Source organism: Mustela erminea, chromosome 15 (assembly GCF_009829155.1).
Source record: "Mustela erminea isolate mMusErm1 chromosome 15, mMusErm1.Pri, whole genome shotgun sequence".
NCBI lineage: Eukaryota > Metazoa > Chordata > Mammalia > Carnivora > Mustelidae > Mustela > Mustela erminea.
In genome coordinates, this window is record NC_045628.1 from 28,351,873 (window position 1) to 28,378,524 (window position 26,652).

General features: G+C 34.6%; 1 protein-coding gene across 1 annotated transcript in view; it reads right to left on the reverse strand.

Moving 5' to 3' along the window:
- Positions 1-6,726: 6,726 nt before the first annotated feature.
- NDFIP2 (Nedd4 family interacting protein 2) overlaps positions 6,727-26,652 on the reverse strand; it is a 64,711-nt gene continuing 44,785 nt past the window's right edge. Inside the window, exons 5-8 of the mRNA XM_032314556.1 lie at positions 18,140-18,264; positions 13,263-13,329; positions 10,472-10,577; positions 6,727-7,820 (exon numbers count right to left, since the gene is read on the reverse strand). Of these exons, the coding sequence (XP_032170447.1) occupies positions 10,474-10,577; positions 13,263-13,329; positions 18,140-18,264 (296 nt within the window). The 3' untranslated portion in view covers positions 6,727-7,820; positions 10,472-10,473. The remainder of the gene's footprint in view (positions 7,821-10,471; positions 10,578-13,262; positions 13,330-18,139; positions 18,265-26,652) is intronic.

Consider the following 26,652-nt stretch of genomic DNA (forward strand, 5'->3'; position numbering starts at 1 on the left):
TCTGAGTATAGATCTCCCTCCATTTCACTCTGAGTTAAATGGCAGAAGGCATTGTAGGTCTCGTGGTGCATCCACAGCCTGGTGGTAGCAGCCATCCCGTCCACCCCTCCAATGGACTGAGCTGTACTGAGTGTTGGGGAGGCGTACAAAGTTGGGTACGATTTAGTATCTGCAACTGAGGATAGTAATGATACTATCCTCTGTTAATCATAACTGACTGCAGTTATGATTACTGCAGTCAGTAATAATAATGCAGAGTCCTGTGTGCCTCGACAGGAAGAATACACGGGGCCATGAAAACCAAGAGGACTGGGTCAGACTGAGAGGATGAGAGAGAATGGACCTTCCCCAAAGAGATGATATTTAAGCTCATTTTGAAGAAGGTGGAAAAATGAATAGGGTGGGTGACTGACCTGTGAAGGCAACACACCATCCCTTTGGCACTCAAAAAAGAATTTTCTTTAAAGATTTATTTAGTTGAAAGAGAGAGAGACAGAGAGAGAGGGAACACAAGCAGGAGGAGTGGGAGAGGGAGAAGCAGGCTTCCTGCTGAGCAGGGAGCCCGATGTGAGGCTTGATCCCAGGACCCCGGTATCATGATCTGAGCCAAAGGCAGACACTTAACAACTGAGCCACCCGGTCATCCCAGGTACTCAAAAATTTTTAGTTGACCCCAATTATCAGGGTAGAGTCTAGGAGACCTAATTCCCATCTAAGTATTTCCCTTCCAAGGTAAAAGACATTATTGAAAATAAATTCAGGATTAAGAACCCACAATAAAAGAAAGCCGATGAGTCCTTGAATTCCTGGAATCAGAAACAACCTGTCTATAAACTGTTTTCTGATCACTTCTCAACCAGGATTTCAGAGCACTGGCTCCCTGAGGAACAGCGGTGCGGCACCAATTACAGGTTTCTCCCGCTCTCTGGAAGCAGGGCATTGCTACAAAACCTTCGCCAGCCAAAGCGTACAAAGTGAAGAAGCGATTACCACGGATCTATATGAAAGCAATTATCATTAAATTTATTACCACTTATTTCTGAGCATTCCTAGGTCCCCCAAATCATCTCTCTCGGGCTTTTCTGACACCTTAGGACACATCTTGCTAACAAATGCACAAATCAGGTTAAGACACAGATGCTCACAGATGTAGCTCAGAGCTCCAGGCTCGATGCTTAAGGGTAGGTCAGGGGAAGAAGCTAGGAGTGCCCACTGCCCCTGTAATAGCTCACAGCAAAACAAACACTGAATGCTATTTTTGCTTTTCACCTTTCTTCATTAAAGCAAAAATCTTCTTTGAATTTCTTCCGGTTCACGGAAACAAGAACCAATGTAGGTTTCTCATGAAAGTGAAGTGGCATACCATGAACTTTCAAAGAGTGGGGGGTACCTGTAAGAAGTAACATCATCCCAATTCAGTGAAGCTCTGAGGGACTGGTTTTGGGGCCTCCACACTTTGGCCTGGAAAGGTCTGTGTGAGCTACCACCCCACCAGCTGGAGTGTTTTACTGCTTGTCAAACAGGCAACTCCCTTCCCCTTTGCATGACTGTGTCCCTTAAAATCAGTTGTCACCTAAGGTACTTTTGCTTTGACTCCACTTGCTGCAGAGAAGGTATGAGGAACCAACACTAGGTCAGCATGATACTGTTATAAGCACCCTTCTCGGCCAGTGCAAGGTCCACATCAGGCAAGGGCTGATTTCAAATCCTTGAGGCATCTTCTGACACGGCAGTCTGGTCAGGGAACACAGTGAGCAAAGCAGTCAGAATGCCTCTTCCTTCTGTATATCTCTCACCTAACTTTCCCAACATACTGCGCTTCCAACAAACGGGTGAGGAAACTGAGGCTTTGGTTAAGGAAATTGTTTGTGCCTGCATGGAAGTTGACACTGGAGTTCAGGGTTAGTTAGCCTGGCTCCAAAACCCAGTCTTTCTGTTGCATAAAGCTGCTTCTCTTAATAATCCAGAGGTTCCTCAACAAGAGAGGAAGGGAGGTAGGTGCTAGTAGAATGAATTACATTTCTTGAGGCAGGAAAAATCAACTATGTGAATATTAATCCAATTCTGCTCACTTTACAGGATTATGGAGAAAACCACCAACACTTCTATTCTGTTCCAACACTCCCACACTGCTCTGCGAAGCCAGGTTGTGTGGATAAAGGCCTGAAAACCAGAAATGCTCTATTCGAAGAGGTTATAAAGAACTCAAAAAATGCTCATTAACTCTTTAGGATCTATTTTATGTGACTTTCCCTTTCCCTGAAAGAAGTCTGATACATTGAGCCTAACACTGTACCTCTCCATCAGCGAGGTACAAGGAGATAGCTACAGAGAGCACACAATGATGAGAAAGAAAAGGAGTGGATTCCTACCAGACCGAAATTCCAGAACTTCAAACTAGGGAAGGAAATGTGCCCTTACAGGACAGGTGTATTGCACTGGACCCTCTGTAATGGAAGCTAGAATGTTAATTTCCCTCAAACTTCCAGTTGATTATAAGGCACCATTTTGAATAAGAACCCCAGCTCTAAAGAAGAGGTCTGAAGAATCCTTCAATCAAGAGTTCATCCCTGGAGGGGCCCCTGAGTGGCTCAGTTATGTGTCCACCTCTTGATTTTGACTTGATTTTAGCTGGGGTCATGATCTCAGGATTGTGGGACTGAGCCCTAAGGGCTCCATGCTGGGCATAGATAGAGCCTGCTTGGGATTCTCTCTCTCCCTCCGCCCCTACCCTCCCTCTCTAAAACAAATAAAAATAATAAGTAAAAAAAAAAAAAAAAAAAAAAAATTCATCCCTGGAAATCCCACTAGATTAAGGAAATGGCTCCTTAAATTGGACTCCCTTTATCTTCTAGAAGTCTGTAACTCTGAATGAACAGATCCTGTTTTCCACAGTCTGCTGGTCATCTTAAAACCTGGATTTAGGAAGCGATAATTCACACTTACTCCATCATCAATGCTTACTAGCAGTTAAGGGTTTTTATGTCTTGGGGTGTCTGGCTGGTTCAGTTGGTAGAGCATGCGACTCTTTAATTTTAGGGTCAGGAGTTCAAGCCTCAAGTTGGGCGTGGAGCCTACTTAATTAAAAAAAAAAAAGTCTTGAGGTCTTATCTCTGAATAAGATGAAAACTAAAAATTTTAGAGTCCAAATCCCATCAATTGCCTAGGCAAACCAAATCACCAACATGCAGCAATTCAGACGGCTGAGAAACTAAGTTTGATGGGAAAGGAATGATAAATTTATTTCCACACTAGGGATTTACGTACAAGTACTGTTCTTGAATCTCTGAAGAGCTTATACTTTCCAACAAGGTTATCTGCTATTTTTCATAATCTGTGTGCAGAGGTTCCTCCAGATTTCATCTGAGCTTTGGTTAAACTACTGTTTTACTTGCTAATTTTGCTATGTTTCTGGTAAAGCTAAAAGAAGTTATGCTGTTAAGGATAACCTATATCCCTTCTTGTGTCGCTGAAGGTAAAATGTTGACCTAAGGAAAACAAACACAAATGGGAGCAGGAAAGTAATACAGTGACTCTTCTTCCAAGTGTGAGAGATAGAGAAGCCACCTCTAAGTTTCTGAGAACCAGAAGTGTATGATTTTGGCCTTCCATAACCTCAACTGCTGCAAAAGGAATACTCGAGGGGAACCTGGGTGACTCAGTCCATTGAGCGTCTGACTCTTAGTTTCAGCTCAAGTCATGATCTCAGGGTGGTGAGATCGAGCCCGGCACTGGGCTCTGCGCTCAGTGAGGAGTCTGCTTGACATTCTCTCCACTTCTCTGCCCCTCTCGACTCTCTCTCTGAAATAATCTTTTTTAAAAAAGTAATACTCTATTTAGCTACTGGATTTTTTTTTTTATGGTTTTCATGAAAATCAAGTGAGTTTTAGAAGCTCAATCTCTCAAAACAAAAATAGAAGAATGAAAGCTAAGCTGAAAATATCAAGAAAGAAAAGTTAAGGGTGCCGTGGGTGGCTCTGTCAGTTAAGCATCTGCCTTCGGTTCAGGTCATGATCCCAGGGTCCTGGGATGAGTCCTGCATCGGGCTCCAGGAGCCGGCTTCTCCCTCTGCCTGCTGCTCTCTCTGACAAATAAATAAAATTTGGGGGAAAAAAACAAAGAAAGGTTAAAACAACCAAACATTCTGAGTTCAAAATAAACATTTTTTGAAAACTTTATCACGTATGGAATGAGGTTTTTGATTGTCTTCTAAATAATCTGTAGTTTTTGCATTGTAGGTCTTATGTCCCAAAAGAAAATACAAGCCCGTATTACCACTGACATTCTGCAAAGTAGCAATGAACATAAATTTCCACAAGGCTGATTTTTTGGCATGTATTAAACTCCAACCATCTCCTAACGTTCAAATTACTGTGGCAAGTTTAATATTGTTCCATACTCTAACTTAATTCCATGCCAGTTGTTTTCATCTCAAATGAGATCTACCATTTAAACATTTTGTGAGGCTCGGATGGCGATATGTTGTGACTCTAACACTGATTTTCAAAAGGATGCACAGTTTCACATTTCCACATCTATAGAACTTTATTAATAAGCAAAACACATGTCAGCACGTTTTATATATGGGCAAGGACATTCCTATAATAGTAATTGGCACATTATCATCTAACAGTTGAACTTTATCAAGAAGGAGATTTTAAAAATAATACACTAACATTTCATATGACTATTTGAAGAGTAAACAATTAAAATAACATTTAACAGCAGTTTTAAAATATAAAAGCTCATCGTTTACTGTTTACCATAAGCTGGAAATCATTCCAATACAACTTCTATTTAAAAAGACAAACAAAAAACTACGCATATTCTACAGGCCAGACAAATGGGTTGACTAGGAAAGGCTGTGACAGTAATTAGCTTCTGACCTAATACTCCAGTTCCTTTTCTCAAAGGGCAGTGGGTTTAGGCAGTCACTTCTCAGTAACAGAGTTATACATAGGGTGATCATGTAATTTATTCTCTAAGTTAGGACACTTTCGAGAGAGGAGGCACTATTTAAGCTGAGAAAACAGAAATAATCAGGGCTGAGGACAAACTAAGGACATACGTCATTCCAGTTAAATAACAGGATCAGATGCACTCTCGTTACTTTTGTGCTTTGGGGGACTACAGACCAGTTGAAAAGAAAAATGTTAAATTAAAAAACCCTAATTTTTTTCTCCAGCTGGGCTTTTTGGATTTCACTTTCCCCTGTTGTGGGTGGTTCTGCTAGAGTATTAGTGATTATTGTCTTAACAGGTTAAAATTTCTGAACCACCCCAAAGGCATGGGAGATAACTTATAGACTCAAAAGGCTAGAGATTAGTATTTTTTCTATTAAAGAGAAATTTTTATTTTAACCGAGTATAATTAAGATTTGCCTTTTAATTTTAAATTTCTAATTTCAAGCCTCAACACACTATACAGAAAAATGTATTTTTACCTTAAGTTCAGTTGATTTCATGTAAATACATAAAAATGGATTCTCCTAGCCCTAACTAGCTTATTCAAATGTAATAAAAATAATTTAATAAATATCTGCATTAACTTCCAAGCCCCAGGTCATATTCTTTCAAAAACTATTTAGACACCCTATCAAAGATTCTGATTTGCAAACTTTAAGACAGAGTGCAAAGACGGTTTAGCATCCCCCAAACACAATAGCAGCTCTTTTATCCAAGCTCACAGGGAATGAAGAAAGTATGTAGAATTTGATAGGTCTGGAAGAGAATGTTAAAGTTTTAAAAATAATATTCTATGCCCCTGACTGGATGATGAGATTTAAGGCTACCACTGAATTGTACCAATTATAGGAGATCAGGTAACATGCACACTTGATTTAAGGGGGGGGGGAGAAAAATCAAAACAAAGCGTGAAGTTTTTGATATTGGATCAAAAGTGACACATCCATATTCAGAAACCAAGGATACACACCACAAAAACTAAAATAATAAATTTTGTAAAGTGATGTGATAGCTCATCTAGTAATCTATAATTACCATATATAATAGCTTAATTTCACTTAAAAGTTATCACAAAAATGAAGTATAGGTCGACAGCAACTTAGTATGAGATAGAGAAGAAATCTAGCATGAGATTCCATTTCTTTTAAGTACATTCTAATTTTAACTTCCAAATCAGGCAACTAAATATTTTTTCTTTACCCCCATGCTAGTTTGACTTCAAGGGATACAGAGGTACTTCATTAAACAACAAAAATTCTATGTAAGGAAGGAGAATGAGTGAGAGAAAACAAAAAAATAGGAGGCTCAATTAGCAAAACAAAACTGCATGTTTTATTTATCAAAGACAATGAAATAAATCAGAAAATACAGAGAAATACAAAAGAAGTTATAAAGCATAATTTATTTTTTCAGAAATGGAAAAATGTCCCTGAATAGTTTTAGATGTATCTTTTAGTAGTAGTGAGTATCTAATTATAAAAAAACAACAAATTTTATATGTTCTCTATAGCTGTATTAAATGATTTTTAAGTTTAAAAGATGATGTAATTCCCATCATTTTTAATGTTGGCATTCAAAAACAAAAAGAGAACTGAAAAGAAAACAGATGAGACATAAAATGATTTGCAAAATGTAGTAGCTTGTGAATGTAGATTCCAGTTGTAGTAATGGTCACATACACACATACTCTTGCCACACACACACACACACACACACCACACTCCCATATTCCACAGACACATTTCTGTAACTTGAAAACAGATTATTTTGCATATCTTAATTCAAGATATGATTTTATGTTAATTCTACAATCATAAAGCAAGAAGCTATTAGTACAAGTTCTGATTTGTTTCATTTAACAAACTAAACATCTAAAGAAAAAATTATTACAATGAAAATTGAAAGATACTTTTATTGGCTTTTTAAAAGACAAATGCAAATGAGAATATCTTATTCAGAAAATTAATTTTCAAAAGTGTCTTAAATGAAATAAATATAATATCTAATACAATCTCTTCCTGCAAGACTCTCTAAGATGGCAATCTTTAAAACCAAGCTTCTCGACTGAGAATCCCTAAACCTGACATGTTCCTTAAAAAGAAAACAACAAAAAGATGTTCTCTTAAAGGACATGTGGAATACCCATATCTTCTTAAAATCTGTCCTAAAACAAACTATCTTTAACATTCAGATTTTCTCTATATATTAAGTTCACTTAATTTTAAATTAATTGAAAAGATATCCAGACACAGTTTCTAAGAAAACAATGCAGAAAGTAATTTATGCATGGTTATTTACAGAAGGAGTTTGCTAAATAATAATGTAAATATCATGTTCAAAAATCTGACAAAGCTTTTCTATAATCAGCACAGCAGTTTTCAAAAAACTATATAAAGGGCGTTTCATGTGTAGAGTTACTAGATGAATCTAGGAGCCAGAAACTAAAGCATTTGACATGGTTAATAATTTCATTTTTATTATACTAAATGTCAGGTCAGAAGTCAATGGCATTTACATGCTGGAAGACTGTTTCTCACTCACCCCTTTCAATTAGATCAAACACTGATTAACTGGACTTGACTGCTACAACTTTATAGTTTCTTTCAAGTATACGCAAATCTTTTACATGGGCACATACGCGAATGTGCAAAACAAATGAAATTTAAATATTTAAGAGAATGAACAGAAATGGCTTTTAAGCATAAACCATCCTGCCATTCAATTTTGAAGATCTATCTTTTCTTCACTAATTTGTCTTCTGCTTTTAGTAGTCTTCTATCCTATTAAAGTTGTAGGTTTACAGATGATCTGGAAATTTCACATTGGTTTAAGAAAAGAATGTCTGGTCGATGCAGTCTAGGGACAAAGAAAGAATTAGTCTTATAGTATATTAAGTTGCAATTGTCTATATGATAATATAATAAAAAACATTTTATAACAGTATTACATCAAGTCTATAATGTCCTTTTGGTAAAGATAATATAAAACAGAATATATCAGAACATATTCCAAAGTTTAAGCTTCTAAAGGAAAACATCTAGAAAATATTTACATTAAATTTTAGACTCCTGAAAATGCAAGTAATTACACCGAATAAATTACTTTGCCTTTTATCTTAAATATTGATACACTCTTACTGTTACTGCTTGCAAAGACATTTTAGTAGTTAAAAAGAAAATGTGACACCTTCCATGTAGAGGTAAAAGAACATTTAAAAGCATACTTTAATATTTTCCAGAAATAAAACTGTACTCTTCAGCAGAAATAACTAAATTAGATTATGTAAAACTCCTATGTTATAAAGTTTAAGCAATCAAATCCCAAACCATACAATTTATTTACAAAAAGAACAGTTATAGTAAGTTTGAAACATTTTATACTTGTAGATACATCTAGAAGTTAAGTGTTTTAGCAGACACTTTGCTTACGCATTTCAAATACTTTAAAAGTTCAAGTCATTTATAGACAGGAAGTATATGGCAAAAATAGTATAGAGGGAGGAGATATTTCTAAGTCATATATCCAGTAAGGAGTTAATATTCAAAATAGTTAAAAAGAACCCACACACAACTCAATAACTAAAAAACCAAATTAAAAAATGAAATTAAAAAATGAACAGAGGGGGCACCTGGGTAGCTTAGTGGGTTAAAGCCTCTGCCTTTGGGTCAGGTCATGATCCCAGGGTCCTGGGATTGAGCCCCGCATTAGGCTCTCTGCTTGGGGTGGGGGGAGGGGGTGGTAAGCCTGCCTCTCTGCCTGCTTGTGATCTCTGCCAAATAAATAAATAAAATCTTAAAAAAAAAAAAATAACAGAGGATCTGAGTAGACCATATTCCAAAGTCATACAGATGGCCATCAAGCACATGAAAAGAAGTTCACCATCTCTAAACATGAGGGAAATGCACATGAAAAACAACAAGATTATCACACCACTTCTGTCGGAATATTCACCTATAAGTAAAAAGATAAGAAACAAATGTTGGTGAGGACATAAGGAAATGGGAAACCTTGTAAAGTGTTGCTGGGAAAGTAAATTGAGGTAACCACTCTAGAAAACAGTATGGGGGTTCCTCAAAATATTAAAAATAGAACTATCCTATGATCCAACAACTCCACTTCTAGCTATCTATCTGAAGAAAATGAAAATACTAATTCAAAAAGATAGATGCACTCCTGTTAACTGCAACATTATTTACAAAAGTCAACATATGGAAAATAACCTAAGTGCCCACCAACAGATGAATGTTTAAATATATAGGGTATGTGTACGTTCCATATATATATATATATATATATATATATATATATATATATAATCTATGTATGATGTCATACTACTCATATATATGGAATACATATACAGGATGGAATACTACCCAGCCATAAAAAAGATCTTGCCATTTGTGACAATATGGATGGACCTTGAGAATATTATGCTAAGTGAAAGAAGTCAGAGAAAAACAAATATTGCATGATTTCACTTACAAGTTCAATTAACAACAACAAAACAATAATAACATAAAATAACACCTATACTCATAGATACTAAGAACAGAGTGGTAGCTATCAAAGGGGAAGGAGTTTGGGGATGGGGGGCAAAATGAGTGAAGGGGATCAAGAGCTACAAATTTCTAGTTACAAAACAAGTAAGTCATGGGGACATAAATTACAGCATGGGGAATACAGTCAGTAATACTGTATTTGTATTAACTCTGTATGGTGACAAATGGTAACTAGGCTTATTGCGGTGAGCAGTTCACAAAATACACAAATGTCAAATCACTATGTTGTACACATGAAGCTAATATTCTGTATGTTAAGTGTATTTCAATAACAAAAATAGTCTATTATAGAAAATAGAGATATGAGATCTCCTCATGTGCAGAAACTACTAGCGAGCTGCATGCAGCCTCCAGAAACTCACTGGATAACTAGTAAGACAACCTCTGCTCATTTCTTTATTCCCATTTATTCAAGTTGAAGCCTTCGTTGTTGATACGAACTGACAGACATTAAGGAAACTATCAGAGCTCCTACTTTCTTCATACAACTTTTATTCTTTGATCCAGTTTTTTTTAAGATCAGTGCATGGAAAATTTCTTTTCAACCACAAATTTTTTTTTTTTTAAACCACGTCTGGATTTCTCATTGTTTTATACAAAATCCCCATCCCTTCTGTGTAAGTGCTTTGTTGTATTTTGTTTCTTCATCCTTTATATTGTGTGCTAATGGTTACTTATATCCTGTGGTTAATCCTTAAAAAATAAGTTTCGAAAGTCTGACCTAAAGTTTTTTATTCATTATATATTTTAAAAATTAAAATTTATGAAATTCAATTTTAAAAAATCTTAAAAACTTCACAACTTACTAAATCTTAATTAGTTGATTGTTAACAATATAACAACATATTAAATATGCTAAGCTTAAGTAAACAGTAAGAGTACACATAATATTCATCTGGTGAATATGAATATCTGAAGGGAATAGATTTAATATATATTTCTTACCTCTATAATAAAAAGAAATATCTTGTTCTATGAGCAGCTGCCATACTTTCAGACATGTTTCTGACTTTTAGATAATTAACAAATCCTCTGAAGAAAAGCAGCAGGCCTGAAACCGTTAAAACAATACAGCTGCATTATGTTCTTATTCAGAGAGGGCAACAATTTAAAACAGACAATTATAAACAAGATCCACTTGGCTTAAGGAATTTAATCTGTAAAATTCTATTCATTCCATGATATTTTACACTATAATGATAAAATCATGAAAAAATATAATAAAAGTTTACTGCCTTCTCAAATTCTTTCAATTTGTTAGGTCCAGATGCATCTAAATTTAAATAAAAATTAAAGTAAAGCAAATTCAGTCATGAAAATCCAGAATTACACAAAAATATACATTTATTCCACGATTTCTTAAAATGGCAAAGATACCTAATGCATTTAAGCTGATTTAACTCAGGGAAATCCATTTTTACATGAAACTTTTCAATTAATATAACGACTAAGCAAACTAACACATATTTACTGATATAAGTTATTCAAGAAAGAATATATGCAAGTAATTTGCTTACAATTGTGGGATAAAACCAATAAGCCTGTCTACCAATATCAAGTGCCTGTCATCCGTGAAATCTGTGTTATGTGTTATTTAAATAAAATTTAATTATTATTTTTATTAAATAAAAATTTAATTATTAATTCTTATTTTCAAGTAATAAAAAAAGACTAATTTGTAATACAAACTTAGATAAGAAGAATCAGGAAAGAATTGGGAAGCAATTACTCTAGTGATTTCTTAAACAATGTGGGACAGATCTTCTATCTATCTTAGTATTCTCTATAACAGGATTTTTTAAGTAACAACCATTTACATAACAGGTATCCTTAGTAATTAATAAAACAATGCCAGTGAAATTCTTCAAAGCTTCAGATGGAAAATATTAGCAAAGTAAAAAAACATGAGCATTAATAGTAAATTCTTTGATACACTTTATAAACATAGAATTCTAAGGGAAACATTTAACAACTTCAGTAAATTTTTAACTAGATAATGGGTGGGGGCAAAACAAAAATAGAAAAACGTAAGATATACATGCATGCAACTTTCCTCATCAAGAGTCTGTCAATTTAAAATGCAAACTCCCAAACTAAATTTGTACCCCAACTCCAAGACAGTAACCAAAGCACTATAAAAAGAAGCATGGTTATAATAAAGAGAAATGATGGAAGATACACAAATAATGACTTAAGCAAGTGGTATAAATTTCAGCTAAATCTGAGCCCATCTGCTTCCCATATCCTCACTCCTTCCATTGGTGACTCCCACTCTGAATTCCACCCTCATGTTCTTCCAGATGCTGTTCAAAGATAATGGTATTGTGATCCAAATGTAAAAGTATTATTGAAAAATATAAACCAAAATTATTTGTGAAATCCCTACTTTTGTCTATGAAAATTGCTGTTTCTAAGACTATTTTGTCCTGCTCAGGCATTTTCTAAAATAAGCCAGTTCCTATCTAGAAACCAATCATTCAGCAGCTATTGTTTCTCGGTGTTCTACAATGTACTCAACATTCTTCTGGGTATATGTGAGAGGAACATTTTTACCACGGATTAAATTTTCACAATTCCCTAAATGCTAGACTGTGGTTCTGATGTGGAAATGGGGTGGTCCTCTGCATTTCACTGGGCCCTATAGTTGTCCTCCTAACATTCAATCCTTACAATATTTAGAAGCAAATATACTTATTTAATATGCTTAAATACCTAAAAGATTTTTTGTATTTTTTCACTTTTAAGTAAGAAACTCAGTAACAGGCACAAAATTCAGGAGTCAGAACACAATTAACAACACAAAAACTGCCTAAACCCTTTTAAGAATCTGGCTTCCTAACAAAATCATAGAATAATTTCACTATTAATTGTTAAGAGAAAGAATACAGGATCTTTACTGACCTTAACTGACCACTAAGAATTTGTTTTCCTAAAGATCCTAAAGATCCAACACCAGGAATGAACAAAAACTCAATGAGAACACTGCCACCTACTGAAATGCCAATATTTTCTGGTACAATTATGTTACTAAAGAAATGTGGGCTTTTAAACTTCAGTAGAGAGGATATTCTTCATGTCAGTAAATAAATCTGAAATGTAGATTAAAGGCATTACATGATTTTGAGACTAACTTATCATACATCTAAAGTGAAAATCCCTACAACAAAAATTGGAAATTCATAAAATTCATCAATATTAATAAAAAAACATGCCTTGTAGAAAGAAAACTTAACAGAAGTACTGTGATCACTGGGCATGAAGCCCTTCCTTATGCTTGGCTGATTAATGATTAATGCAGGGTACATTTCAAAAGTATGAAGAATGTTTCAATACTCCAAAAGTAAGAAAATGCATAGAACATCCAATTATCCTACTCTCAAGATATCCTAGGATCAAAGAAATTATGCCATGTATATTTTCCAAAATAAATGCTGAAGACAATTTTTTAAATCATTTCAGGATTTCAAGTTTTGCGATATTCAATTATCATCCAACTACTGATTTTTTAAATTGACAGACTCTGGATTTTCAATCAGAAATCTAGAGGGCAATGTATAATTAATTATCCCAATAGCTGAGATGATATTAAGTATTTGGATATGAGAATTTTATAGTAAAAAAAAATTATTTCCACGTTAAGTTTCAATACAATGTATTTACATCTTACAATCTGGAGAAATATCATAGTTAAACGAAATGCAAATTCAAAGTTGAAATGCATTAGAAATAAACTTACCAAGTACAAGAAATATCCACCAAAGCCAATACTGTCCATTGAAATATCCAGTAAAATAATCAGAAAACTATGGAGTGAACATAAATATATTAACCATATTTATATACCTAAATTTGAAAATCATAAATCAACCTCAGTTTCAGAACAATTTACTTCAAATCATCTCTTGCACTTAAAACAACACAAAGAGGAAAAAGATGCTTAATGACATACATAATTATTTGAGGAAACAAACTTTAAAATCTTTTATATAATAACAAACTTATACAAAATATTTTAGAAACAAAAACCAGTTTCAAAATTGTAAGAAAGGTAAAATCTATATATCTGAATCCAGCTTTCTCATTAAAGAGTTCACATGTCAGTTCTTTTTTCATAATCTCTCAAAGCCACAACTACCATCCCAAATACACTACAGCAACCCGCTGCTTTAGATATTAACACCAAAAGCCACATTAGTTTAATCTTATCAGATGGGGATGTTTGCCTGACCTCTAAAAAGAAGAGCTTTTGACCTTCTGTACACCCCCTACTGTTAATCACTGCCAAGAATACTAGGCACATAAAGACCCCCAACTCATTAGAGTCTTTTTATTTTCAAACTAGATGCTCCAGTATTCAGTTCCCAACAGTGAGCTGAGAACAGCTAAATGAACCTTGAAGTGGCATTTCAACAGTTCTTATTAGTGACCATGGTAGACAGTTTTATACTCTCTGTGAAATGAGAATATAAACAGGCAGCTGGAAGGCAGAGTTTGAGGATACTGAACATAGGTATCTTTTCCTTGATTAGCCTCTGGAGGTCATGATTTATTATTTAAAAAAAAAAAATTTTTTTAAGTCAATCTAATTTTCTCCAGTTACTTCAGATAATTAGTTCTTCCCTATTACCCTTTAGCACCTAAACAATGTTCCAAATGTTATTTTTTGAAAGTGTTTTATATAACCTAGTCTAAAACTACTATAAATTACTTTGTTTTATTTACTCTGTTTCCATTCATTGACCTCCAAACTGAACCCGATTTAACTAAAAATAACTTTGTCAAATGGAGATTTGCCCTCAAATCTGAAATTAAAAGTACCTCGAACTTTATTTTGGTAACTATTTCCAACTATTCATTGGTAATTTCCACAAAAGTTTAAAAATCCAATAGGTTTGTAATAACTAAAGTACTTATAAATTGTAAATAACAACACTATTTAGGAAGCATATGTACTAACGATTTGTTTTTTAAAATCTTTTAAGTATTTCTACAGGAAGTATTTACAATTAATAAATGAACCGTAATCTAAATTATTGGCTTAGGGTTTTAGAAATTTCAAAAATTAAAATTTCTAAAGTACCATTACCATTAAAATTTCTAAAGTACCAGATCCCACACACTTCTACGTCTTTAAAATATGTACAAGGGAGAACTAAACAATTGGGGAAATATAGCTGGTAAAATAGGACTGCAATACACATTTTAATCAAGTGACTAATAATTAGAAATAGAAGATTTTCATATAGGCTTTAGAGTGTATAAGAACGAAAAGAAATAAAGAACCAAGGCAATACATTTTTAACTTTCTAATTTTTAAATATATTGTAGAAAATACTTAATAAATAATAGTACCTGGCAAGAGGCAACCAAGAAAGTAAGAACATCATTCTTCACCAAAAATATTTACCAAAGCTAGTCTTTATTTACTCCCAAATGAAAAAATAAAATCACTTTCACCTTGAAGTCAAAGAAAGACTCACTATGTAAAATGGTTACCTAAATAAGCTTTTGGGCTCATTACTGAGTGAGCAAAAATGTTTTAAAATACCTATAGTCAGAGGGCTGAGCCAAGTTGGGGTTTTTTAATGAGTAAAAATCATGTTGATTGGCCAATCACAGGATGCAAAAATCACACTTTGGAAAATAAAGTTTTCCAAACTGACACTAAGAATTTATCTAATTTTATATTATTAATATACACCAGTATATTAATTATATTTATTATTTACATTCTACTTTCAAAAAGGGTTGTTAGTTTTTAACAAAACACATATTCATTTTTAAATAAACAATAAAAAACACCAAACGCCTTAGAAATAATACCAGAATCAGTGAGAGATATTTACACTAAATCTGAGTGTCAACTCAAAAACAAAAAGAAAAGCTATGACTTATAAATTATAAATTTATAAATTACTTATTGCCTAATAAAACAAAACACCAGGCTTCGAGAAGAAAACCTTTCTCTCAGCACTCCACAGGGCATTTACCGCTTACAGCATTGTAAAGAAGTCAAAGTACAGTGGCACAGAGGCAGGACAGAATTAGAACAGGCAGTGAATTGAGACCAAGCTAGATTCGAATCCATCAAACTCTGGGATAGCAAGCAAGTTACTCAACTTTTTTCAGTCTCAGCTTCATCATCAAGAAAGTGGCTGGACTATTATGAGCATCACAGATACAAGTAGGAGTCAAGAATTTGGTGTTTGTAATGAGTTATGCTCAAAACATAGTACATATTCAATGAAAGACAGCTATTATTATTTGATAAAAAAGATTCTTAAAAATCTTTTTCTTGTATCAGTTCTCAGTATACACCAAAGGCATATTAACCTTAACCCAATAGCAGTATTTTTTTTTTAAAGCACATTTTGTGTGGGTTTTTTTTTTTAACTTATTTATTCATTTGTAATCGCTACACATAATGTGAGGCTCAAACTCACAATCCCAACATAGAGAGTCACATGCTCTTCAGACTGAGCTGGTCTCGTGCCCCTCAGTAGTGGTATTTTAAAGGGAAATGAAACAGTTCTGGTGACCAAACTTGATGCTAATATATACCTCAGAAAACTCTGAGAATCCCCAGTCTTTGAATTTAGGCTTCCCATCTTATCACATCACATTACTTACCAGATAAACAACTGCCTCTCAACTAGGGGTACTATAAGAGAATTAGGCCCTAACACCCTGAAAGCATAGGTTGCATACTATGGACTAGACTTTTTTTTTTTTTCTTTTTAAATGACTCCAAATACACAAACTTATTAAGTTTAGGGGAGTTGAGAAAGCAGTCCTCAAATTATTTTTGTGTTCTGTGACTACGATGAGAGATCCATTTGAATAATAGTTATTATTACTAACATAATATAGTTATAGTTAGTAGTAATATTATTACTACTATATAATATTACTATTATAATAGTAGTATTATTACTAACATAATAATAACCACTAGACACATCTAGCTTCTTTTGAGGTTTTTCTAGTAATCACTTCTGCAAGGGCAGGGATTGTGCTTTATCTTTGTGTGCTCCCTAACACCTTAACAGATTTATGCTCATGGTGAGAATCCTCCTCATTATTTTTAAAAATGAAATTAGAAAAAGAATCTGTCAGGGAGCTGTTCTTACACTGGCTCAGATTCTGATCATCTGAGAAGAAGGCAAGTCACAGGTACTACCTAAGAATCACTGGATTAATAACCAAAACCTATAATCTGGTCTGAGCAGAGCCAAGGTCTGGTAAGATTACTAACACTCTGGGAAGTGGCAGGCTTCAAAACAATGGAAGAAACACATTAAGCCTATAGTTTGTTTTTTTTTTAATCAGTGTAATGAGCTAGGTGCATAACTGAAGTGCCTGCAGCACTTAAGTAAAGCTAACATTTTAGTATGTGATTCTATCGAAAATTTTAGGAGGATGTGACTTATTCAGTTAGAAATCAATGTTTACATAAATGTGATTTGTAGAAATTTAGTATTTTATCAATTGTACAATAACACTGAGATATGTGGGTTACATTTAAGAAAACTTATTAAAACAATAAATAAAACCACTTTTTCAAGTGACAGTGTTGTATCGTGTAGTGTTGTGATCTCTGTGGTGTGGGGCCCAACCAGGGCATGGAGCCCAATGTGGGGCTTGAACTCATGACCCTAGATCGAGACCTGAACTGAGATCAAGAGTTGGATGCTTAACCTACTGAGCCACCTAGGTGCCCCAAAACCACTCTTGATCATTCTCCTAGGCCTTATCCCAAAGAAACCAGGGATAAGGCTTTATAAAAAGAAGCCAGAAAGGGCCTTTGAGAGACAAAGGGAAAGAGCTGGGGGAAGACTACGCTAAGGATACTACCATGGAATGGTTATGGAAAATTATTTTGGGACAAGCTGCTGAGAAGAGAAAAAGAAAAGGACTTAGCATTATCTCCCTACATACCATCTTGTAAGTGATAAGAAACAGACAGAGGGTAAATTCCAGAACAACAGGGAAATAAGAAAGGTGGAGAAGGATCAGAAGGGAAAAAAAACTTCTGAGAGCTACCTAGGAGGTCTTAGTTAACTTTTGAGCTCTTCATGTTAAGAGCTCAAAGGAAAAAGAGCTCTCAAGGAAAAAGATAATTAAATCCTTGAGAATTTCACTAACCAAAAGAAAATGTTCTGTTTTAACAGAGAGCAGGCATGCGTGCGCTCTATCACATGAGTCACAGCCCTGGCTTACCAAGCACCTGCATTTGTGCAGCAGCTGGACACGTGCTTCAACAGTATTACCACTAGACCACACAGAAATCCTAACAGGCAGTATCACCAGCTTATTATGAAGAAATGCTCACAACAATTTAAAAACATAGTTAAAACACTGATATAAGTAAGAATCAAACTCAAATTTTTTACTTCAAAGCTCTTTCCACCTAGTAACAAGCTCTCATGTAATAAAGTTACAGAATGTCCACACCACAGAGATCACTACAGTAATAAGTATAAAAGTTAAGAATATGTCTCAAAATAATTGATCCATATATGTGAAACAAACATTTATGAACCACACAAGAATTTATAAATTTATAAATTTTAATTTTAGAGATAGAAGTGATAGAGGCTATTAAACACTCACCCTAACAATAAGAATCCATTTGATCAATGAAAGTCCAAATCCACAGATGGCACCATACCTTCCAGCTATGGTATTGGTGATACAGAAGGATAAACAAAATCCAAGCCAGTTGAAAATAAATGCCACTAAAAGCAAGAGAAATAGTTCTTTTAAAGACCACATTTTGGACATAATATTAACAGTACTTCATTGTACAACGGAAATAACAACTCCCTTTCTTTTGACTCTGAACCAATTATGTCTTCTTTATACACTATAGTTTACCTCTTGCAAATATATTAATTATTAACTATAAATTAATAAACAGATAAGCTTGGTTTCTTGTCAGTTTGATCAACAGGAATCAATTCCTTAAAATTTATCACCAATAGGTGAAGCTGCATTTTTAAACCACCGAAAAAAACCAAGTCACAAGGTAGCTCCCATGTGACCCCACCCAAGAATTCCAACCTAACCAACCAACCAACCAACCAAATTGGGCTTTGTTTTTTAAAGCAGTATTAAAGATGAGCCAAATAAATTATAAAGTATTTCCAGAAAAGGTACTGTTCATTGCCTCTTCCTCCTATCTGCCTTTCCCCCTTTTCAGGATCCACCTACCTATAGAGTATTTTAAGGAAGGCTGGACCCCATACTTAACCCCAAAAGGTGGGTCCTGAGTAGTCTGGGAAAATCACAGGAGGCCTAAACTCCCTGTCTTTTTTTTTTTTTTTTTTATATAGGACTTCTGAACAGCATTTTTTGGTTCTTAAAAACACATCGAGGAGACAGGGGATGGAATATAGGTTAAGTAACAGTGGCTTTAAATTGATCATTGTTGAAACTGAGTGATACATACACAGATGTTATTATAGTCTTGCCTAGTTTGAGAATTTCTACAATAAATTTTTTTTTATTTTAAACTCCTTATCCACTGGATGTCAGTTTGGATGTAACATCTGGAACTGCTACAGGGATTGTGCTATCAGGATGAGGATTAAAAGTGTAACTTCACATGGGTTACGGAGTGAAGAAAATCAAAGAAAAGCAGAGCCCCAGAACTGATACTTACTATGGCTGAGGTCTGCTTGTCTATGGATTTTCTGTTTTGTGAGATAATCTCCTAACTATTTAAAACAGCCAAGTAAGGGTTTTCTGTTACTTGTAACAGAAACCATTCTGACACAGGTCCCTGAGCTATAATCAGAGTGCCTTATCTTCCAAGATATTAACATTATCAAAATAATAATAGTAACAGTAATACAACTGAAGATCAATTTGAGCAGAACTTTGGTCCTGTTCAGTGCCTTTCACTCTCAATATTTCTAACCAACCCTCAGGGAAAAAAAGCAAATTACCTGAAGAAATGCTGATTTTTTCAGAATTATGAAGACAAAGAGGAAACATTTTAGGGTAAGTTTAAATGAAATAGCTATTTCTTCAAAGCAATTCCCCTACTCTGATAATTTCTTCCTTCCTAATGCCTGCTGGGCACAGCTTTCTTGATCATTTATGGTAAGCTATGTTATATAGTACAACAGTCAGGAGAATAAATTTTGAAATAAGAGACTTGTGTTTGAGTCACAGTGTGACATGTATCACTCATGAGACTCGCTGCTGACTTTGTGAGCCACAGATCTGCAGGACCTGCTTCACAAGTCTGGTAAGGGGATTAAGTGAGATCATGAACCCGGGACTTGGTGACTGCTAAGAAATGTTAACCATTATTACTACCCATACAAAATAATATTTTTAGAGTAGGTTTTATCTTTTCTGCAAAAAAAAAAAATTTCAGGAGACACTACTGGAGATAAAACTCACTTACATTCTACGTTTTCTTTTTTGTAAACCTAGATACTGACCAGCATCTGGCTATCCTCTACATCTGGGCTATCTAATGCCACCAGCCACACTGCTTTTTCCACTTGTTCCAGGAACCCACCCTACCCTACAAAGGGGACTATTCAAATTTCAATTAATTAAAACTAAATTTAAATTTAAAATTTAGTCCATCAGCCACACTAGCTACTTTTGAAGCACTCAACAGCCACACTGAGCTTTTAACTATCATACTGGACATCAGAGATAGAAACTATCTCCATGGTCATAGAATACAGTATTAGATACAGCTGCCCTGCATCTAATTGGTTAATATTTGTATTATCTGTGGAGAAAAACATGCAACTGCTGATCAAAAAATAATTTGATATTTAAAATAATGTACATTAATGAACAGCAGTAGAGATTCCCAAACCAGTGTGCCATATATGTGCTTAGTGACAGGCTGAGAGAGCTCCTCTCTTCCTCCTCAGCAAGCAGATGAGATCTGGGGCAGAGCACAGACAGCCACCAGCCCTGAACACCTTATTCCTATATTCCAGTATGCTATAAATATTCTATCATTTTGTAAGCATGTCACGTTGTTAAAACATAGGAAGCACTGATGGAGAAAATACAAAACAGCAAAATATTCCAGAAGTGCATTTTTACCTCTGCGTATGTGTATGTTTAGTTTTGGGGAAAATTAATTCAAACACTGTTTTCCTCAAAGCAGATTTACCAATATCTACTATACATATAATTATACTCACATCAGAAGAAAGATACAAAAGAACAAAAAAGTACCTACCGAGTCATTGTGTTTTCTTTTTGCTCTCTGATAGGAATATGGATTCCTAGAAGCTGTGTTCATGTGATATAATGTGTTATGGACCGAACTGTATCTCCTCAAAATTCAGAGACTGAAGCTCTAACCTCTTGTGTGACTGTATTTAGAAACAGGGCCTTCAGGAAGATAATTAAGGTTGTAAAGGTAGAGCCCTAATCCACTAGGACTGGTGTGTTCATAGGAAGAGAAGAGACACCCACATGTAGAGAGCACTCTCTCCACCCACATGTAGAAAAGAGACAATGTGAGGACATGGAATAAGACAGCTGTCCACAAGCCAGGAAGAAAGCCCTCACCAGAAATCAAATTTTCCAGCACTTTGATCTTGGACTTCTAGTCTCCAGAACTGTGAGAAAATAAATTTCCACTGTTTAAACCATCCAGTTGGTGGTATTTGTCATGACAGCTCTAAGAGACTAATACATAACATTATGTATTCTGCACCTGGCTTAAACACTGGGAAAACGGTGAAGCTGGTACCTACTGAAGCACAGATAGCTTCACTTTTTATGCCCCTTGGCCTGTAAGATAGCAAGCAGAGCTGCACAGGTCTTTAAAATATAGAAAGGGCAGAAACATTCAATTCTAAATCCTCTATGACATGCCTGAGTTGGCAAAAAAGAATTTAATAAATGTATGATAAACTTTTAGTGTGTAAAATCCATAAAATTAAGAACAACATAGTAGAGGCAAGCAAACGTATACATGCCTAGAAAAAAAGACAAGAACACTTTTCTCTTAGCTGTACCTCATTCATGCCACGTTTCCCTGGAAACCTAAGACAAATTCGGAAGCTTAAAAGATGTAAGGCATCTATTCCCCACACAGCAAGGCCCAACATGGAATCCAAAGAAGCAAAAGACTTATATAGGCTTACATAGCCTATATTCCTTAGAAAAAGTTGGGATAGCAAGCAGCAGGAAGCAGGGCAATTAACTCAGAAAAGTTGGTGAAAAGAATGCTTAGTGTTACTCCAATTACACTTTCCACATTCACCTTCCCAGTGCACTTCTTTATAAGAAAGTGAGTCAGGTTAACGAGATTTGAAGGAAGGCTTACCTTCTTTCTAAAAGGTGAATGCTCAAGTAAGGACAGAGAAGGAGAACATTACTACTACCTTAACCTAACAGCAATCTGTAATTTATGACATTCCACATATTTTAACTTAACTGATCATCACATTAGTCTTTTAAGAGCAAGGTCAAAATTAATTCCACTAACAGGAGACTTAGAACAGTAAAGTACCACATAACTCACAAAGCAAGAGTATAGGTAAGACAGAAGCATCCAAGTCTTTCACTCTCATAGCCAGTGATCTTTTTATTATACCACCCATCTACAGAAAGAGTGCAGCAGGATAACCTAGAAGGCAGTATTAAATGCTACAGTTTACTCTTTAATAAGACTTTACTTTTAAATTTACAAAAGCCACAAGATACTTATTAATTACAAAGGGGAAAACTTTATAATGAAGCTGGCAGACACCACCTTAACCTGATGAGAACTGACATCACCATCAACAAGACATAACCAGATCACTGCCTCCTGATATGATGCACTGAGAAGGGCAGATCATTTCTATGGTATTCTTAAAAAAAAAAAAAAAAAAAGAGGGAGAGAGAGAGAAGGGTAGAAGGAGGAGGGAGGAGGAGGGAGAGGGAGGGGGAGGGGGGAAGAGGAGAGAAAGAAGAAGGCGGTGGCAAGGAGGAAAGAAGAAATGCATAACCTCAGTCTAATCACGAGGAAATATTAGGTAAATCCATATTGAGAGACACTGAACAAAACAACTGGCCCATATTCTCCAAAAGAATCAAAGTCATAAGAAACAAAGTAAGACTAACAAACTTTTCAATTAAGAGCAGACTAAGGCCAGACTAGAGCAAAATGGCAATGAAATACAATATATAATCCTGGACTATAAAAAGGACACCAATGGAACAACTGGTAAAAACCAAATAAGGTCTGTAAACTAGTCAGTACTATTTCATAATGTTAATTTCCTAATGTTGATCATTGCACTAACATTACATAAAATGTTAACACTTGAGAAATCCACACGAAAGTTACATGGCAACTATTATTTTTGCAAATTTTTCCTTTTTTAATTTAAGGATGAAAAGTTTAAAAAGTTTTACATTTTTAAAAATCTGGTATTTGTTTTGAAAATAAACAAATGAAAATCATAAATGAATATACATATAATACTAACAACGAGCACTGATTTCTTCAATCACAGAAAAATACTCAATACATATAAATGCACCAAGTTTCAAAGACAGTAAGTTCCTAGACAAGGAATCAATTTCACTAAACTTAATTCTGAACTGCATACCGGTAAATTTCTCTCTTAACCTCAAGCGATTCCCCTCATTTAAACAATTAGTCATTAAGAAAGACAAGCTAACATTTTTTAGTTTTAAGACATTTCAGCTAAATTATAAGCAATGAGATGACCAAAACAAATTTTTTCTTATAAACAAAGTAACTTTAATAATTTACAAATATTATATGACTTTCTTAAGGTATAATTACAATTTTTTTAAGATTTTTATTTATTTATTTGAGAGAAAGAGAGAATGTGTGTGTGTGTGTGCACAAGCTGGGGGAAGGACAGAGGGAGAGAAGAAGCAGACTCCCTACTGAGAAGGGAACCTGATGTGGGCTTGACCCCAGGACCTTGGGATCATGAGCTAACCCAAAAGCTGAGGCTTAACTGACTGAGCGACCCAGGTGCCCTATACTTTTCCCTTTCTGGATTCACTTACCATATACAACATCACCTAAACATAGCTTTATCTGGACAGAACAAGTAATCAATGTACTGTTTTTCAGTATGTGTAATGTGTAATGCCCAGATAACCTCTTTAAGAATTGTAACTTTTATGATTTGTCCATAGTAGGTGCTCAAAACTGCTTATTAGTGAATACAGATGCTCAATATCATCAATCCTTGGGGAAATGCAAATTGAACCACAATGAGCTATTACCACATATCCATTATAACAGCTAAAATTTTAAAAATTGTCAATACCTCATGCTAATGAGAATCAGAGCAACAGAAACTCACCACTGGTGGGAATGCAGAGTGGTACAATCACTTTGGTAAGACAGTTTGGCAATTTCTTACAATTCGGAATTCACATTTCAAAACAATATTCTAATTCCTTTTAAAATTACAACAATTTAATATGTCTTTAACTATGTGTCCCTCGAGTCTAAAAGGAGATAATGGGGGTGCCTGGGATGCTCAGTCAGTAAGATGTCTTGTCTTGTTGTGATTTTGGCTCAGGTTCTTGTCTTAGGGGTTGTGGGATCTAGCCCCATGTGGAGGCTCCGTGCTCAGCAGGGAGTCTGCTTAAGATTCTCTGTTCCTCTCCTACTAGCCCCTCCCCCACTTACGTTCTCTCTCAAATAAATTGAGACATCTTTAAAAAAATAAAAAGGGAATAATGCCAATTAATTTTTACTACATGTATTACATAAATAGTATAAATAATAGCTAACTAATTTTTACCATAACTCACATATATGAAGATTCACACATGGTACAAAAGGCTAAACCTTACAAGAAAAGTTTTCTGAACAGAGTCCATTACATTTTTAAGCATTATAGTTCAAGGTCATTTCCACAGACTATCAATTATCCAATAGACTAAATCTTAATTTCTAGCTTTTAACTAACAAATAATTGACTCCCATTCCATTGTCTTAAAAACTTTTAAAAATAAGATCAGATACAAGCAGATTATGCATAGATAAGGCATTCTGCTGTGACACTTTAAGGAATATGAGAAGCAAAAATTATAAGGAGATACAATATATTTCTTTCTTTACATTTTCTGAACATCAACATGCTATTATTTTACCAAATTTATGTGTAAACTTTTTAGGATTACATGTGGTAAGAGACTGAAATGTGGATGATGTAAGAGAGAAGGGAAGAATTAAACCATCAAAAAGTTCTGATTTGAAATATTTTTATTGATATTCACTGCAGTTTTATTCACACAACTTATATCACTTGAACTGTTTAAGTTATAAACCATGTTAAAGAAAATGTTTCTGACAAGAAGTATTGGTGAGGATATGGAGAAAAAGTGACCCTCACACGGTGTCAGTGGGAACGCAAACTGGTACAGTCACTGTGGAAAACAGTATGGAGGTTCCTCAAAAAGTGAAAAATGGAACTACCCTATAATGAAATAATCACACTACTGGGTATTTACCCCAAGAATAAGAAAACACCAGTTCAAAAGAATATATGCACCCCTATATTTACTCCTTATTTACAATAGCCTAATTATGGAAACAGCCCCTGGGGTTCATTCATAGATGAATGAAGAAGTGTGTAACACCCATACACACACACACACACACACACACCACCACCACCACACAAAGTGGTATTATTCAGCCATAAAAAAGAATGAAATCTTGCCGTCTGCAACAACATGGATGGAGCCAGGTGAAATAAGTCAGAGAAAGACAAATATACCATACAATTTCACCTGTATGTGGAATTTAAGAAACAAAACAAATAAGCAAAGTCAAAAAAAAGGAGGGGGGAGGGGATAAGCCAAGAAACAGACCATAAGAGAACAAACTGATGGTTACCAGAGGGGAGTTGGGAGGGGGGATGGGTGAAATAGGTGAAGGGGACTAAGTACACTTACCATGCTGAGCACTGAGCAATATGCGAAACTACTGAGTCGCTACACTACATTGTACACCTGAAACTAATACAGCACCATATATTAACTGTACTGAAATTAAATTTAAAAACTTAATAAAATTTTAAAAATAAAATATATTTCTGAACCACAGAAATAGAAAACAGAATCTAAATAATAGCTATTAGATAGCTGAAGAAGCATGAAAAACATAACAAGCTGCAATTTGAAGAACAGCCACTAGATGGTAGTGACTACAAATAAATCTATGCTTATCAAAGCAAATAAGCTCAAACACTAGGCTACAACCTACCAGAAAAAAATATATGAGGAAATGAAGCCTGAAAATAATTTATAATTGTGGTGCAGTATTTGTAGAATATGGAGCATTAAAAAAGTTATAAAGACATCACTTAGTAAAAACATAGAAAAAGCAGGTAATTTAAATATATGAAATATAAATATGTATTTACATTAATATACCACCAGAGGTCAAAACTAAAGGCAACTAAGTGTGCAGGTTACCAAACATTTGCAAGACTGTTTTTATCATCAAAATGTTTTCAAATCTAAAGAAAAAAAAAGGTTAAAAAGAAGATAGTAGAAGTGAAATATAGAAATAGAGAAATAATCACTAAGCTTTGAGTCATACAGATGTTATCAAATCACATTTTTATACCTAAGAAACAGGTAAATTTAAATTTCCTTTTCTAATTAAGATTTTTAAAAGACATAACCATCGAAAGGATTAGTATTTACGCTAATCTTTTTACAAACAAAGTATGTGTGAAGACTGTTACTAATAATAAAGGTTTACCTGTTCAACTAAAACGAAGAACAAAATTAACATTTACTAGACTAATAGTACAAAACAATAGTTATTTGTAGTCAAAGTACTCATTTCCCTTCCATGGTACCTACAGGTACATCATATCTAACTACAAATTTTAACTAAAGAAACAAGATTTAAATACTGTATATACATTAGCTGGTGGCCACGCATAACACTAAATTTGAAGAGAAAAAGGTAACTGCTTTCCCACTCACTGACCCACTTCTGAGTGGTTATCTGCTTCAGTACTTCAGCAGATGAAATGGAAGAAGGAAAAGAAGCAAGAAAGCCTTTCAAAAAGGAGAATTAATGATTACCCAGACATAAAAGTAACTCAACTCAAGATACGTATTTTCCTTATTTT